Below are 14,122 nucleotides of genomic sequence, written 5' to 3' on the forward strand. Positions count from 1 at the left end.
TGTTACCCAGGTATTACTTCTGTTTGGTACAGATGAACACTCAAGATGTTGGCTAGAACTTTCCTGCTGGACACAGAGAACATTAGAAAAAGTCACTGGAAGTTGCCAGAAATCCTGGGAGCACTCAAGAGGGCAGGTGAAGAGGATTTTAACACATCTCCCCATATTTAAAGATGCTATTTGCTAAGAAGAAAGAAAAAGATACACTGTTTGGAACAAACAATTCTAATGGTCCCTACAGAACAGACAGAGCTGGCCAAATGGAGGTGCCACCTTGGGACAATGGGGAGCAGAGAAAACCCAGGCCACCCACCTTCATCAATACCTGTGCTCTCCTTCCCTCTTCCACTCCACTCTCTCCCTCTCTCTCTCTCTGCCTTTCCTCTATTCTTCCTCATGTTTTCCTAATCCCTTTCATAAAAGTTTTACTGTGCATGCTGCACCCTTGGGAGAGAGGTGTTGCATATATATGGTGCTGTCCACAGGGTGGGGAGGTAAAAACTGAAGGCCAAGGACAGTGCCCAGGGAGTGGCCACAGTGCCACACCAGTCTGACATTTTTTATTTCAATCAGGTCAGACATCGAGAACAGACCTGTGGTGTGAAGAGGGAGAGGTATAGGGAGGGATGGACTGGGAGTTTGGGCTCAGCAGATGCAAACTCTTACATGCAGAATGGATAAACATAGAGTCCTGCTGTTTAGCACTGGGAATTATGTTCAATATCCAGAGTTAAAACATAATGGGAAAGAATATTTTTAAAAACCGTATCTATATTTATAACTCAATAACTTTGCCGTACAGCAAAACTTCACACAACATATTATTCTAGATATGTTGTAAAGGTGGGGGAGTATCAAATTACAGTTTTTAATGTAATTTCTTACATTAAAAAATAAGTAAATAAAGGTCAGAAAAAGAGAGAAAGGTAGAGTCTGGTGAGGTTGGCAGGGTGGTCCCCACCAGTAAGGCAGGTGGCCTGCGATCAACTGCAAGTACCCAGGGGGACTGGGAGTACCAGCAGGGTACAGTGGGACCAGAAGTGACCCAAGTAGGAAACTGCCTTTGTGATCAAAGGTCCTAGGGTATTTGATGATCTGACAAGCGGTTGATGCAGTTGATGATGCATTGTCCAGGTCTACAAAACTGCGAGGTTATGTAAACTCACTCGCTTTCTCCCCTGGTTGTTGTTGTTCAGTCACCCAGTTGTGTCCAACGTTTTGCAGCCCCATGAACTGCAGCATGCCAGGCAGCCCCATCCTTCACTATCTCCGGGAGTTTGCGCAAACCCATGTCCACTGAGTTGGTGATGCCATCCAACCATCTCATCCTCTGTCGTCCCCTTCTTCTCCTGCCCTCAGTCTTTCTCAGCATCAGGGTCTTTTCTCCCCTAGATTTCCAAAATTTTTCCTACCTGTTGTCTTCTCGCAGCTACATAGTTAAGTTTCACCATCTCTTTTCCAAATTCTTTAAAGCGATTTGCAAGGTCTTGCTCATTTGTAGCATTTTTGACAGCTTCCAAGGCCTCCTCCACCTGAAACAGACAAAAAAAAAATCCAATATATTTATAACTGGATAGTATTTCAATATTGGACTTCACTGGTGGCTTAGTGATAAAGAATCTGCCTGTAACACAGAAGATGCTGGTTTGATTCCTGGGTGGGGGAGATCCCCCTAGAGAAGGAAATAGCAACCCACTCCAGTATTCTTGCCTGGGAAATCCCATGGAGAGAGGAGCCTGGTGGGCTACAGTCCAAAGGTTGCAAAAGATTCGGACATGACTTAGTAAAGAAACAACAACAAATTTCAACATTGCTAAACATGTTAGAAACACTAGTTGTTAAAAAAATATGCATTAATATTTAAATAAAATAATAGGAAAAAAGTACCCCAACAAGCATTTATAATCGGAAAATTACATACTATTTTTTATATAAAAGATGCATGCATGCTGTCACTTCAGGCACATCCTATTCTTTGCAATCCTATGGACTGTAGAGAGGCAGGCTCCTCTGTCCATGGGAATCTCTAGGCAACAATATTGGAGTGGGTCACCATGTCCTTCTCCAGGGGATCTTCTGACCCTGGAATGGAACCTGCGTGTCTTACGTCTCCTGCATTGACAGGAGGGTTCTTTACCACTAGCACCACCTGGGAATTGTTATATAAAAGATAATAACTGCTAAACTTCTAAGTCATATAAAACACTACACTGTTTATAGTTTGAGCTGCGATTTCCATAAGGAATATGGACTTTTACTTTCAAGTAGAAAGATAAAGAAAAATAAACTTAAGAAGACATATGGATGTAAAAACAAACACCAGAAATCTCACAGGAGGAAATGTTTTGTAAACAAAAACTGGAGGAACTCCTGGGCTGCAAAAAGCTTGAGATAGCTTAAATCTGCATCTTGGTATCACCTCAAAATCTGCAGCAAAAGGATTGCAATTTTATTTTTATTTCATTCATTTCTTTACTTTTGGCTATGCTGAGTCTTGGTTGTGGCATGCGGGCTCATCAATGCTGCTGGCAGGATTTCTCTTGTTGTGGTGAGCAGGGCCTACTCTCTAGTCGCGGGTTTAGGGCTCTAAAATGTGGGCTCAGTAGTTGTGGCAGATGGGCTTAGCTGCTCCAAGGAATGTGGAATCTTAGTTCTCAGACCAGGGATCGAACCCGTGTTCCCCATATTGACAGGAAGATTCTTAAGCATTGGATCACCAAGGAAGTCCTAGGGATTATAATTTTAAGCTGTGATTATGCCTTGCCATTCCATTAAGGAGAAAACGTTGAGCCTCAAGAAGTAAGTGAATTTGAAGTTTTGTTGCCATTTAAGGTCATCTCACATGCTAGTGAAGTAATGCTCAAAATTCTCCAAGGCAGACTTCAGCAATACGTGAACTGTGAACTCCCTGATGTTCAAGCTGGTTTTAGAAAAGGCAGAGGAACCAGAGATCAAACTGCCAACATCCGCTGAATCATGGAAAAAGCAGGAGAGTTCCAGAAAAACATCTACTTCTGCTTTATTGACTATGCCAAAGCCTTTGACTGTGTGGATCACAAGAAACTGTGGAAAATTCTGAAAGAGATGGGAATACCAGACCACCTGATCTGCCTCTTGAGAAATCTGTATGCAGGTCAGGAAGCAACAGTTAGAAGTGGGCATGGAAAAAGAGACTGGTTCCAAATAGGAAAAGGAGTATGTCAAGGCTGTATATTGTCACTCCACTTATTTAACTTCTATGCAGAGTACATCATGAGAAACGCTGGACTGGAAGAAACACAAGCTGGAATCAAGATTGCCGGGAGAAATATCAATAACCTTAGATATGCAGATGACACCACCCTTATGGCAGAAAGTGAAGAGGAACTAAAAAGCCTCCTAATGAAAGTGAAAGAGGAAAGAGAAAAAGTTGGCTTAAAGCTCAACATTCAGAAAACGAAGATCATGGCTTCCAGTCCCATCACTTCATGGGAAATAGATGGGGAAACAGTGGAAACAGTGTCAGACTTTATTTTTTTAGGCTCCCAAATCACTGCACGTGGTGACTGCAGCCATGAAATTAAAAGACGTTTACTCCTTGGAAGAAAAGCTATGACCAGTCTAGATAGTATATTCAAAAGCAGAGACATTACTTTGCCAACTAAGGTGCCATCTAGTCAAAGCTATGGTTTTTCCTGTGGTCATGTATGGATGTGAGAATTGGACTGTGAAGAAGGCTGAGCGCCAAAGAATTGCTGCTTTTGAACTGTGGTGTTGGAGAAGACTCTTGAGAGTCCCTTGGACTGCAAGGAGATCCAACCAGTCCATTCTGAAGGAGATCAGCCCTAGGATTTCTTTGGAAGGAATGATGCTAAAGCTGAAACTCCAGTACTTTGGCCACCTCATGGAAGAGTTGACTCATTGGAAAAGACTCTGATGCTCGGAAGGATTGGGGGCCAGAGGAGAAGGGGACGTCAGAAGATGAGATGGCTGGATGGCATCACAGACTCGATGAACACGAGTCTGAGTGAATTCCGGGAGATGGTGATGGACAGGGAGGCCCAGCATGCTGCAATTCATGGGGTCGCAAAGAGTCGGACACAACTGAGTGACTGAACTGAACTGAAGGTGGCATCAACTAGGGTGAACAGAGTAGCAATCACTGGAATTGACCAAGAACATAAGCTTGAGTGAACAAGGCACAAGATGGAATCCATATTTACAAAATCAAAAGTTCTTAGTTTTGAAGGGAGTCTGGTGGAGAGGTCTCAACTAGTATAGGTTTTTGAGAAAGGCAGCAGAGAAAAAGAGAGAGAGATGGTAGCTCTGAGAGTTGGACCATAAAGAAGGCTGAGCACCAACGAATTGATGCTTTCAAATTGTGGTGTGGAGAAGACTCGTTAGAGTTTCTTGGACAGCAAGGAGATCAAACTGATCAATCCTAAAGGAAATCAACCCTGAATATTCATGACTGATGCTAAAGATCTAATACTTTGGCCACCTGATGCTAACAGCCTACTCATTGGAAAAGACCCTGATGCAGGGAATGATTGAAGGCAAAAGGAGAAGGTGATGGCAGAGGACAAAATGATTACATAGCATCACTGACACAATGGACACGAATTTGAGCAAACTCTGAGAGACAGTAGAGGACAGAGAAGCCTGGCATGCTGCAGTCCATGAAGTCACAAAGAGTCGGACACAACTTAGTGGCTGAACAACAACAAAGCTCTAAAAGAGTAATAAAAAATACAGAGAATGTATGGCCTGCTGCAGAATTCCAATTGCCTCTTGTAGTTTAGACTGAATCAAAAGACAACGTACAGACAGTTCATGGCTGAGAATGTGGGAATCCAAATGACCACTAAAGTAGCCAGAAAAAGTCACAGATTAACACAGTACCAAGTGATAGAGATAAACAATTTGTTTCAACTTGACACAATCACAAAGGTTGCTAATCCAACTTCCTCACCAAGTTTCACTGAGTAGAGGAAGAAAATGGTGTATATAAACAAGTGATAATGGATACCATCACGTCCTTTCCTCCGTAGACATTATAATACCATTCAGTTTACCCAACAGACTACCATTTCATTAAGGAAAGAGTTGCAGCCAGAATGGAGGTTATTTATAAAGATGGAGAAAGGAGCTCAATCTAGACTCCAGATAAAATTATTTCCATTCTCATCATCTATGGAGATTCTTCATCTTTTTTTTTCTATTTGCAAAAATACAAAATTATTTAATTCATCAATTTTAGTCTTATCCAATTCCTGTGCAGGCTTTAATTATACTCAAGGAAAAGAGAAGCATAGTTGAAAACAGAACTGTTGTGTGTTAGGTTATCTTTTAGGCACTTGAGTCAAAGGGTATTTTATAGTATGAAATGGCTCATTTAAACATTTTCATGGATTAATGAGAATCTCATATCTCAAACCTTTAAAACAACACATCAATGATGTCTCCCTTTCTAAAAGATTTATAATCATTTTACCGTGGCTATCAACAGCGTCACTGAGAGGAAGCTCTTGGCAGTTAATTTGTTCCTGCTGCTTATTTGAGTTGTAAATCTTTTCTTAGGACATAAAATCTGGCCCCAGGGAAGAACAAAATAATTATCTCAGAAGGAACTAAATCTTGGATATGTCTTTATGTATATATACTTATATAAAATAGGCTTCTTGTTGGTTTTTAATCAGGCCAATTTGGAGTATTTATTTTGCTTTGTTACACATCACTTATTTTCTTATTGTTTTTCTCTGAAGAATCCAGATGCTGGTCTGAATTTATGCTTCTAATTCAATGAAGTTCCTTGGAAGAGCAACAGCAGTGACAGTGTCTGTCTGTAAAAGGCAGACTTCGTCATACTCCGCAGAGTTAGAGTGACAGGTATCTAGTTAGGAGCTCTCATATCGAAACACACTTCTGAACCTATCCAACACCCCACAGAAATGGAGAGAATGGAATTAACATCTAGGATTTAGGATACCATCACTGGCCCAGTACACTGCTACTAAAGAGATACATGATATACACAGAGAGCGGGAGAGAGAAAGAGAGAGAATGAGTACAAACTGGAAGGGACACAGATGAGGAAGAAGAAGAAGGAAAAAAACAGGGTGGGGGGAGAGATGGGCAGCGTCCAGGCGCTTCTGAAAAGTCAAAATCAATATGAAAATCAAGTTTTTGCTTTTGAACAGAGCCAGTGTTCTTTGGTTATTTTCAGGTGTCTGGAGAAAGGAAATTGACTTCCACATGCCAAGCAACGAATCCTCCTGCCAATGCAGGAGGCACCAGAGACGTGGGTTCAATCTCTGGATTGGGAAGACACCCTGGAGTGAGGAATGGCAACCTACTCCAGTATTCTTGCCTGGCAAATTCCATGGACAGAGCAGCCTGGTGGGCTACAGTCCATGGTGTCGCAAAGTTGGTCACAACCGAGCATACACACACAAGTGAAGCAAACACCTTAAAAGGAAACCCTTATGCAGAAAAGGAACTCAAGACACTCTGTCCACCTACCTGCCCCACAGTGACACGTGCAGGTCAGTACGTGCAGGGAGGGTTATGGGGTCAGACTGGCCTGTGTCTGAGCCCCAGCTCTGTCATTTGTTAGCTCTATGATCCAGGGCAAGTCACTTAATCTTTCTAAATTCCAACTCCAATGTCTTTGTTAATAATACGAAGGCAATAGAGTCCAGATACTACAAAAGGTTGTTCTAAGAATAATATCAGATACAAAATGAAAAAAAGAAGAAATAAAAATGGAAAATACAAAATAAGGTGGCCAACTAAGTCCTAATATAAAATAAATATAAATGGGCTAAATGTTTTAATTAGAAAACAGAAATTCTCAGATGGGGCCTTTAAAAAGATCCTGCAATATGTCATCTATAAGAGACAATTTGAATAAAAGGATAAAAAATGTTGAAAATTAAAAAATGAAACCTTCTACACTAATGAATTTAAAAACCTAATTGAAATTGATAAATAGGTAAAATGCCAATATTGATTTTAAAAAGAAGTAACAGAACTCGAATAGACCAAAGAATGTTATAGAAATGGACATGGCAGCCAAAGATGACTTTTCTACTCTTTTCCCAAACCAGGCACATTAGGTGGGTGAAAAATGAAATGTAAAATAGCAAATACATAGCAGAATGCCTGTCAAGAATTAGGAGCTCCTTTCACAGACAGAGGCTTCCCAAGTAGCTCAGTGGGTAAAGAATCGCTTATAGTGCAAGAGATGCAGGTTCGATGCCTGGGTAGGGAAGATCCCGTGGAGGAGGGCATGGCAACCCACTCCAGTATTCTTGCCTGGATAATCCAATGGACAGTGAAGCCTAACAGGCTATGTAGTTCATGGGGTCACAAAGAGCCAGCCAGGACTGAAGTGACTGAGCACGCGCGCGCACACACACACATGCACAAGCACACATACACACAGAGATACTGACTTGCTATATAATCCACCTAAGAGTACACATTGTTTCTGAATGATTGTAGAAAGGAAAGACTACATCTTGCCCGTGGACTATCTGCAGGCGACATGAAATCTAGAAACAGTGGAAGAACATGGTGGTCTCATGGGGGAACTGTTCTAAGGGGAGTTTGCCGGGGCTCTGTGTGCCAAGCTGGATTGGGAAATCACTTCCAACAAGGTGACAAAGAGGGCCCTCAGAGCAGTTGCCACATTCCTTGTAATGAATACCCTCCTGACCTTGGGCACTACTGACAGCTGTTCTCACAAAAGCCAGTCTGGGCTGAAGAACACCAGTGCAAGAATCCTCAGCTCCAGCAGGTCTGCCTGTCCTTAATACTGGAGCCTGTGCATGGGAACAGCTGAAAAAAGTGAAAATTCCAGACAGGATATTACAGTGTCCTCTATCTTTACTGGATTTAGATACTATTTTCAAGCTTGTCTCTCACAACTCTTGAAATCTTTGATCTTCTCACAGAGTCTGCTCAATATAGCCCTTATCCCCATTTCCAGAGCCAACCTACTTGCCACTATTATTTACTCCACAACTGTGGCAATTTGTTTGAGACAGACTCTTTAAATCTAGTCTCCAACCTTCCTGATTGAAATTTCACTCATTTACTTTGACATCGTAAAAGTAGACTGAGAATTCTTGAACTAACTCAATACTTTTTAAGCACCTTCTAGGGGTTAGGCCGACATACAGGGATGGGCACAGCACTGGACACAGGAGTCTGACCCTCCTCCTGGACTGTGTGATACAGTCACTGTCCATGTTGTTACGATCAACATCTCTGTTTGGACAGACTGACTTCATTCCAGGGTCCTAATCTTGATACTCAGTTGATTGGATTTTAAGTGACACCCAACGAAACGATTTAAAACATTAAGGCCCCTATGTACAAACTTTCAAGCTGTGAACCTTCAAAGATGCCAACATGCATTCCCTAAATTGAGTGAAATTGCAGCTTGCCCTCCTCTCCTGTTGCTGATGATCCTTCAGCTCCACCATCTCCCACTTCCCCTTCCTCTCCTGGTCAGTAGCTCTTCTTGTTTGTTCACTCAATGCCAGCCCCTGTATGCCAGCTGTTGTACTGGCCTAGTGTACTTTTCAAGGCACTGTATTGTAAGATGAAAGTGTTTCATTTTTCTGTTTAATTGTTTTATATGTATTATTTGTGTGAAAAGTATTATAAACCTATTATAGTACAGTACTATAGAGCTGACCATGTTAGTTGGATAACTATGCTAATTTTGTTGGACTTATAAAAATATTGGACTTACGAACACACTCTTAGAACTGAACTTGTGTGTATGTAGTGGACTCTGGTATGTCATATGAAGTTCTCTTGTTAGGATCTGGATTTATAGTGATATTTTAAACTCTTAGGTTGGAGGAAAAATAACTGCAGTTTTGGGCTCTGAATTTTAAATCATTATAACTATGCTCAAGTACATCTTTATTAATCAAAATAGGAACCATTATAATCAACACTATTTTGTCAATGAAAAAAAAAAGCTTGTTTATTCCTGTAGCATAAAAATCCATGCTTCCTGATTTGACAAGCTCTTGGAAAGCATTTTCCGAGTCCTGCTAGTTGTGGAAGCATTTTCGCTGCAAAAGTTGTCACGATTCTTGAAAAAGTGGTAGTTGGCTGGCAAGACGTCAGGGGAATATAGCAGATGAGGCAAAACTTTGTAGCCCAATTCATTCAACCTTTGAAGCATCAGTTGTGTGACATGCAGTCTGGAGCTGTCTTCAAGAATTAGGCCCTTCCTGTTGACCAGTGCTGGCTGTAGGCATTGCAGTTTTCAGTGCATCTCACCGATTTGCTGGGCACGCTTCTTAGATGTAATGGTTTCTCTGGGATTCAGAAATCTGTACTGGATCAGAGGGGCAGCAGACCACCAAACATTTACCATGACCCTTTTTTTGGTGCAAGTTTGGCTTTGGGAAGTGCTTTTGAGCTTCCTCTTCATCCAACCACAGAGCAGGTTGTCACTGGTTTTAGAAAATCCATTTTTTTGTCATGTATCACAATCCAATAAAGAAATGGTTCATTGTTTCCTAGAATGAGAAGATGGTACTTCAAAATGACTTTTTAAAAAAATTTTAGTGAGATCATGAGGCACCCACTTATCAAGCTTTTTCACCTTTCCAATTTGCTTCAAATGCCAAATGATCATAGACTGGTCAACACAGTTCTTGGGCAACTTCTAGTGTAGCTGTAAGAGCTTCAGTGATGGCTCTTAATTGGTTGTTGTCAACTTTCAATGGCTGGCCATTATCCTCCTCATCTTCAAGGCTCTCATCTCCTTTGTAAAATTTCTTGAACCACCAGTGCACTGTATGTTCGTTAGCAGTTTCTGGGCCAAAGGGTAGTTGATGTTGCAAGCTGTCTCCACTGCTTTATGATCCATTTTGAACTTGAACAAGAAAATTGCTAGAATTTGCTTTCTGTCTAACATAATTTCCACAGTCTAAAATACACATAAAATAAGCAGCAAGCAATAATTCATTAACAAAAAATGCAAAACAAGAAGTGTGTATTAAAATGATGTGTAACGTTGTTACCAAAAGAGTATGTGTGTGGAGTCTGGCTGCGGCTCAAAAGCCAATAAGCAGTTCAGGTAGAAAGGAAAGTTTGCTTTATTTCAGATGCCAGCAACTGTGGGGTGGGGGAAGGGTGGCAGACATCAGTCCAAAGGCTGACGTCTTTCCAAAGCAGGGGGTTAGAGCTTTTTATAGATAGTCAGGGGAGGGGTTACATGCAGAAACAGCACAGTCATCTCTAACAGTCATATTCAAATTGGTCATCAGTGGCCTGACTAGCATCATCTTGGTTGTTTTAGCTACAGTTCATCTTCAGTTCCAGGGTGCATTTGTTCCCAGTTTTACAGTCAATTCTCAGAATTGTGGCAGCCCAAGCCAACTTATATGCAGAGTACATCATGAGAAACACTGGGCTAGATGAAGCGCAAGTGGAATCAAGACTGCCGGGAGAAATATCAATAACCTCAGATATGCAGATGACACACCCTTATGACAGAAAGTGAAGAAGAACTAAAGAGTCTCTTGATGAAAGTGAAACAAGAGAGTGAAAAAGTTGGCTTAAAGTTCAACATTCAGAAAACAAAGATCATGGCATCCGGTCGCATCACTTCACAGCAAATAGATGGGGAAATGGTGGCTGACTTTAATTTTTGGGGCTCCAAAATCACTGCAGATGATGACTGCAGCCATGAAATTAAAAGATGCTTACTCCTTGGAAGGAACATTATGACCAACCTAGACAGCATATTCAAAAGCAGAGACATTACTTTGCCAACAAAGGTCCATCTAGTCAAGGCTATGGTTTTTCCAGTAGTCATGTATGGATACGAGAATTGGACTCTAAAGAAAGCTGAACACCAAAGAATTGATGCTTTTGAACTGTGGTGTTGGAGAAGACTCTTGAGAGTCGCTTGGACTGCGAAGAGGTCCAACCAGCCCATCCTAAAGGAGATCAGTCCTGAGTGTTCACTGGAAGGAATGATGCTAAAGCTGAAACTCCAATACTTTGGCCATCTGATGTAAGAAGAGCTGATCATCTGAAAAGACGCTGATGCTCGGAAAGATTGAGGGCAGGAGGAGAAGGATGACAGAGGATGAGATGGCTGGATGGCATCACCGACTCAATGGACATGAGTTTGTATAAACTCTGGGAGCTGGTGATGGATAGGGAGGCCTGGCATGCTGTGGTCCATGGGGTTTCAAAGAGTCAGACACGACTGAGCAACTCAACTGAACTGAAGTCCTGGGTATAGTCTGTCTGTAGTTAACTTCTCCACTGGGGTTGGTATCTATTAGACAGCTCACAGGATATGGCTCAGAATATTATCTATAGCCCTCGAGAAAGAACCTTGAGAAGGTCCTTGACTATGCATAATGACTAAATTATTATTTAGTCTCTTCTGATGTCCTTTCAACATTTCTCATTTCTCTGATTAAACTTATTCTTTGACTAAGTTTCCACAGGCAGAAGGCATGCAGACAACATGGTGCAGTGGTAAGGAACACAGCCTTCTGCTCCATTTCAACATAACCATATTTATTTAAGAATGTATTTCAATATCAAATGGCAAAGTTCAACAAAACTGCAATGACTTTTGCACCAACCTAAATAGCTTGGAAATGGGAGTTAGCCAAGTCAATGAATAAACAAATATAGAATTCTATATTTAACTACTTGTTAAATCACATAATCTGGTTTGACACTGATATCTCAGCATCATCATACTTTATCTCTCTGCCTCCTAAAGATAAGCTGCCTTCTTGATTAAATTTTGTTTCCTTGTGAGCAAGTGAAGAAAATGATTTCATCAGAAAGCAAGAATGATTAAATGCTAGTGTCACTGATTCATAATGTGCCATGGTTTACAGAACACAACAATAATACAGCTTGATACGTTTCCAAAGTTACTTTCAGCTTGTGCAAGAAAAATGACAATAGCAAGTTTCACTGATTACTTATTGATGCACCAGACAATGTTCCAAATGGTTTACATGTATCTAATTTTGTCCCCCCAAATAGGTCTTTGAAGTTAATATTTCTCGTTTCTGCTTTACAAAGGAGAACTGCGGCCAGAGGGGTGATGCAGCCAGCCTGAGAGGTCTCATAGCAAACGTGAGGTAATCTGGGTTTGAACCCAGGTGCTTTGCTCCAGAACACATAGTTTGAACTCCTGAGCTGGGCCGCCTCAATTTCCCAGAAAGGATGGGTTCATAAAGCTGCTGGAGTCTGGGTCTGGATCGTTCTGATCAGCGGATAATGAAGATTCTTTAAGGGTCCTTCCCCACCTGATCAGTCTCCAGGTTCTAGTGCTTCTGCCTCTTTAGTTTCTATAAAAATCTACCCCCTTACAGTTCACACAGCCACTGTCCGCACTCAGCTTTCCTTTCATTCACTGGCCTGGGTCGTGTAAAACATCTCTCAATCTGTCTCACTTGATTGGGCTCAGCCTTCTAATTCCTTCTCCATACTGCCACCAAAAGTATTTGTCTAAATCAGGAATTTGATTTTATTGTATAGGACTACTCAGTTGCTCCCCATAATCTATAAACAGAATCTAAATAAATTTGTTGTTCAGTCACTAAGCCATATCCGACTCCTTGTGACTCCATGGACTGCAGCATGCCAGGCTTCCCTGTCCATCACCATCTCCCAGAGCTTGCTCAAACTCACGTTCATTGAGTTGGTGATGCCATCCAACCATCTCATCTTCTGCCACCCCCTTCTCCTCTTGCCTTCAATTTTGGTAGATTCCAAACTAATTAATAATCAAGAGGCTCCCCACCCTACATCTCTCTCTGACTGCCCCTCCCACCTAACCCTCTCTGCTCCAACTACAAATCAACCCTATTCTTGTGAATACTCCAAAATTTTGCCTCACTCTCACGCCTTTGTTCTGTCCTTGGTTTGTGAAGCTCTGTGTAGGTAAAACTTTTTGCCCCACCTGAATCCATCTCCCCTCTTATGCAAGAACACCCCAGCTGTGAGCAGTAAACCACTCTCTTCTTAGGCTGGTTATCAAATCCCAATGCATGCTTTCTGCCTGCTCTGTGAACACACAGCTGAGCCCTTTAATAACTGTTCCTTTGTTAAGTTTTGTAGGGAGAGTATGCCAGACAGGGGACAGAGGAGGAAGGGGTTTTGTTTGCTGGTCCTGGAGGGCTCCCTGGACAGAGGCAGCAGAAGGAGCAGCTCCTCCAACACCAGGTGCCCCCCGGGGGTGATTCTGTAGTGGAGTGTCTCCAGAAAGACATCTCTTCATGAGCAGTTTTTTTCTTGACTCCCTAAAGGACAGATTTCTAGCAAGTTCCATTGGCTTGTGTGGCACCTCAGTATCCCTTCTATAATCCAGTGATCCAGGAACATCTGGATCCTGGCCCTAGTGTGGGTGGGCTCTCTCTCAAGGGCTCTTTCCATCTGCCATTCCTATGCTCCATTCTTCCTAGTCAATCCCTTGTTACTCTTATCACAGCTAATAACTCTTCACGATAAACTTTCCGTGCTCAAATTACTGTGTAGCTTCACTCTCACTACTGGACAGAATGACGCCTCCTCTACTCTTTGATGTGGGCCAACCTCTTTCCAGGGGGTTCCCTGGTGGTCCAGATGCTAAAGAATCTGCCTGCAATGCAGGAGACCCTGGTTTGATGCCTGGGTTAGGAAGATCCCCTGGAGAGGGAAATGGCAACGCACTCCGGTATTCTTGCCTGGAGAATTTCATGGACAGAGAAGCCTGATGGGCTACAGTCCATGGGTTCACAAGCAGTCAGACATGACTGAGCGACTGACACTTTTTCACTCTTCACAGGCTCTTTCCACACCCTCAACTCCTAGCTCTCAGCTTCAAGCTTGGGCTTGTGACCCCAGCCTGTTCAATCTGGTTCAAGCAACTGATTCAGGAAAACACAAATCTCATTCTGTTTACTGAGACCCATTCCTAAGTCCTGTCTTTCCCAACCACATTGCCCTTCTTCATATTATCCTGAATTCCCCAACAATACATTTGGTTGAACTGATCTCGTCCTTGTCTTGCGGGTGTGGTGAGGGAGAGGAACAGTGTTGACCAAACTCAGAAATCAGCACATCCCATTTCCCCTCTAAATAATTAACT

At 42.1% G+C, this 14,122-nt stretch overlaps 1 protein-coding gene across 3 annotated transcripts in view; it reads right to left on the minus strand.

Annotated features, from left to right (window-relative positions):
- CTNNA2 (catenin alpha 2) overlaps positions 1-14,122 on the minus strand; it is a 1,396,988-nt gene that overhangs the window by 915,198 nt on the left and 467,668 nt on the right. For all 3 annotated transcript variants that reach the window (XM_005686768.2, XM_005686767.2, XM_013967725.2), the window contains exon 5: positions 1,413-1,532. In XM_005686768.2, the coding sequence (XP_005686825.1) occupies positions 1,413-1,532 (120 nt within the window). The remainder of the gene's footprint in view (positions 1-1,412; positions 1,533-14,122) is intronic.

Source organism: Capra hircus, chromosome 11 (genome assembly GCF_001704415.2).
Source record: "Capra hircus breed San Clemente chromosome 11, ASM170441v1, whole genome shotgun sequence".
In the NCBI taxonomy this organism is placed as follows: domain Eukaryota; kingdom Metazoa; phylum Chordata; class Mammalia; order Artiodactyla; family Bovidae; genus Capra; species Capra hircus.